The 2,395-nt window shown below is 46.4% G+C and overlaps 1 protein-coding gene across 7 annotated transcripts in view; it reads left to right on the top strand.

Moving 5' to 3' along the window:
• The first annotated feature begins 734 nt into the window (after positions 1-734).
• PHF20L1 (PHD finger protein 20-like 1) overlaps positions 735-2,395 on the top strand; it is an 83,570-nt gene continuing 81,909 nt past the window's right edge. For all 7 annotated transcript variants that reach the window (XM_019552909.1, XM_019552941.1, XM_019552918.1 and 4 more), the window contains exon 1: positions 735-1,040. In XM_019552909.1, coding sequence (XP_019408454.1) covers positions 958-1,040 — 83 coding nt within the window. In that variant the 5' untranslated portion in view covers positions 735-957. The remainder of the gene's footprint in view (positions 1,041-2,395) is intronic.

Genomic DNA, 2,395 nt, shown 5'->3' on the forward strand with positions numbered 1-2,395 from the left:
CCTCCGCCGGGCCGGGCCGGCCTGGGCCAAGCCGGGGCCCGCGGGGCCGGGCCAGGCCGCGGCGGTGGTAAGGAGCCCGGCGGGACATACGCGTCCTCCCCCTCCCCCCGGTCCGGGGGTCGCGGCGGGCTCGTGGCACGTTGCCTAGACCGGGCCACAGTGCGCTGGGGGCATCTGGGGTGCATTCAGGGTTCTCCCCTCAGCCTGCCCCCATACCCCTTGTCCTTCTCTCATGCCCAACAAAAGTCAGAGGGGCCCCACCTCGAAGGGGGCTTTGTGCGTGCCTGGCACCCCCTGACAGACCTGGAGCCCCCTGCGGTGTGGATGTCCTCGCCCACCGGTTTGGGGGCAGTCCTGACCTGACCCGACCCGTGCTGGTTGAAGGTGTTCCCCGTTTGCCGGGTGCCAAGAGCGGCCCTTTTGGAGCCTGGGTTTGCTCACACGAGATTCGAGCTCGCTGGTGGCAGGGTTTTGAGGGACGCCAGCGGCAGTTGGCTTCATTTGTTGGTTCCCACAGCATGTTTACCTGCCCCCTTTCGTTCTTCCTCCGTAAAGCCCCTTTCAACATAAGGGCAAGGAAAATGTCTTCGGACGACGAAGAGGTCGAGGGAGGTGGGGGTTAAGTGTTGTACCAAGACTCGGGTGTACTGCTTTGAAAACTAGGTGGTTTTTGAGCTGAGGATTTCTTCGCTTTTCAGGGGAATGGATAAAGTGTATTTCCGTAGGGTTGGGTTTTTTTTGTTACACCGTCCTGCCTATAGAAGGTTTCACTTTCAGCGCACCACTGGGATTCGCCAATGAATGTAAATCTCCGATAGGTTTATATTTCTTCATAGACATGCAAGGACTTGCTTAGGATGCCACTTGCGATTTAAGTAGTATTTCCTTCTTTGTAATATCCCACTATTCTTTTCTAAAGGTAGGAAAAAAAAGGAGAAGAGGATAGACATTACGAAGATGAGTAAAAAACCTCCAAATCGTCCTGGGATCACCTTCGAGATAGGTGCTCGGTTGGAGGCATTGGACTACTTGCAGAAATGGTATGGAAGAAATTGTGATACTTGCTTAGGTCAGATGATTTTACATCACCTGTAACCTATCTGTAGCCAAAGCTTTTTGTTTTTATTAAAAGCTAAGGTATCGTCAGTCATTGGTCCATATATTAGCTCTGATGAATGTAGTTATTTAAGAGCAATCAGCTAAGATAGAGTAGGAAAAATATCTTTCCAAAATTCAAATGAAAGAAAATATTAAGTGTGTTTGGTTTTACTTGCGTTTCTGGTCTGCAATCACTTAGGCCATGTGTTAGCTCTGCTTTCTGCTACTGGCCAAAGCTGTTTTGGAGAGCCAGCAGGCCTGGGACTCCAGGCCATGGTAGTTTTGCTAGGCTAAATTAATGCTTGTTAGTTCCTTTTGCTGGGGATCCCCATGAGTGTCAGTGCCAACTTGGTAGTTGCCTATACCCCACTTGAGTTTTTTACATGTGAAGGTATCTAGTAAATTTAGTAGTTAAAGGAAAACTTAGAATGTTTAGGCATGTAGTGTTATGTGAAAGATAATCAGATACATTGATGTGATGAAGTCCAGTGAGTCTACAAGGATTTAGCTTATTTTTATTTTAAGTCATAAAAAGATTTTACAAATAGTAAGACTGAAAACATAACGAAGTCTTCCATAATAATACTTATGTGCCTTCCCAGTAACTGTTTGAAAACTAGTCTGTTGCCATAGCTTGTTAAGCAGGTGCGTACAGTAGCACCTGCATTTAATGGCTGGAGAAAATGAGACATCAGAGATGTGACTTGGGCAAGTCACATACCAAGTTTTGGAAGAGTTGAAAGACTTACTATTTAGTCCTGCATTAAGCCATCTATTTACTTGGAGAGAAAATGGAAAAACAAAAGAGAAACCTTGGGCTTAATCAGAATTTGGCTAATAAGAACTCGTTCATTTTGTGTTAATGTAGGGATGTATTGCCTTGATTTGAAAGAGAATGTATTGCTGTCGTAGACTGAACTAACAGTATGTCTAGTCCAGTGTAGAAACTTCTTGATTTCCATCAGTTAGTCACTAGTTGCTGCCATTGAGTAGAAGAGTCTGGGTTCTGTATACATTTTCCTCCTTTTTCCATGTCACTGAGTGGTGTCATTTGCATTAATACCTAATTGTGTTGACTGTGATAGAGCCACATGTCAGTCAGTTTAATGTGTTAACTGTAGGGATACTCCGTAGGGACAGAACTGTTAAATTAGGGGTGCACCGATAAAGATTTTTTTGGGCCGATACTGATGGCTGATTATTAACCAGCCATGTTGGCTGATACCGATCCAGTTGTTACCAGCTGGAGGCCAAGCTGCCAGACCGCGTATCAAGTCTGTTGGGGGGAAGGGGTGTC

This window comes from Crocodylus porosus, unplaced genomic scaffold (assembly GCF_001723895.1).
Source record: "Crocodylus porosus isolate Cpor-Errol unplaced genomic scaffold, CroPor_comp1, whole genome shotgun sequence".
Classification (NCBI taxonomy): domain Eukaryota; kingdom Metazoa; phylum Chordata; order Crocodylia; family Crocodylidae; genus Crocodylus; species Crocodylus porosus.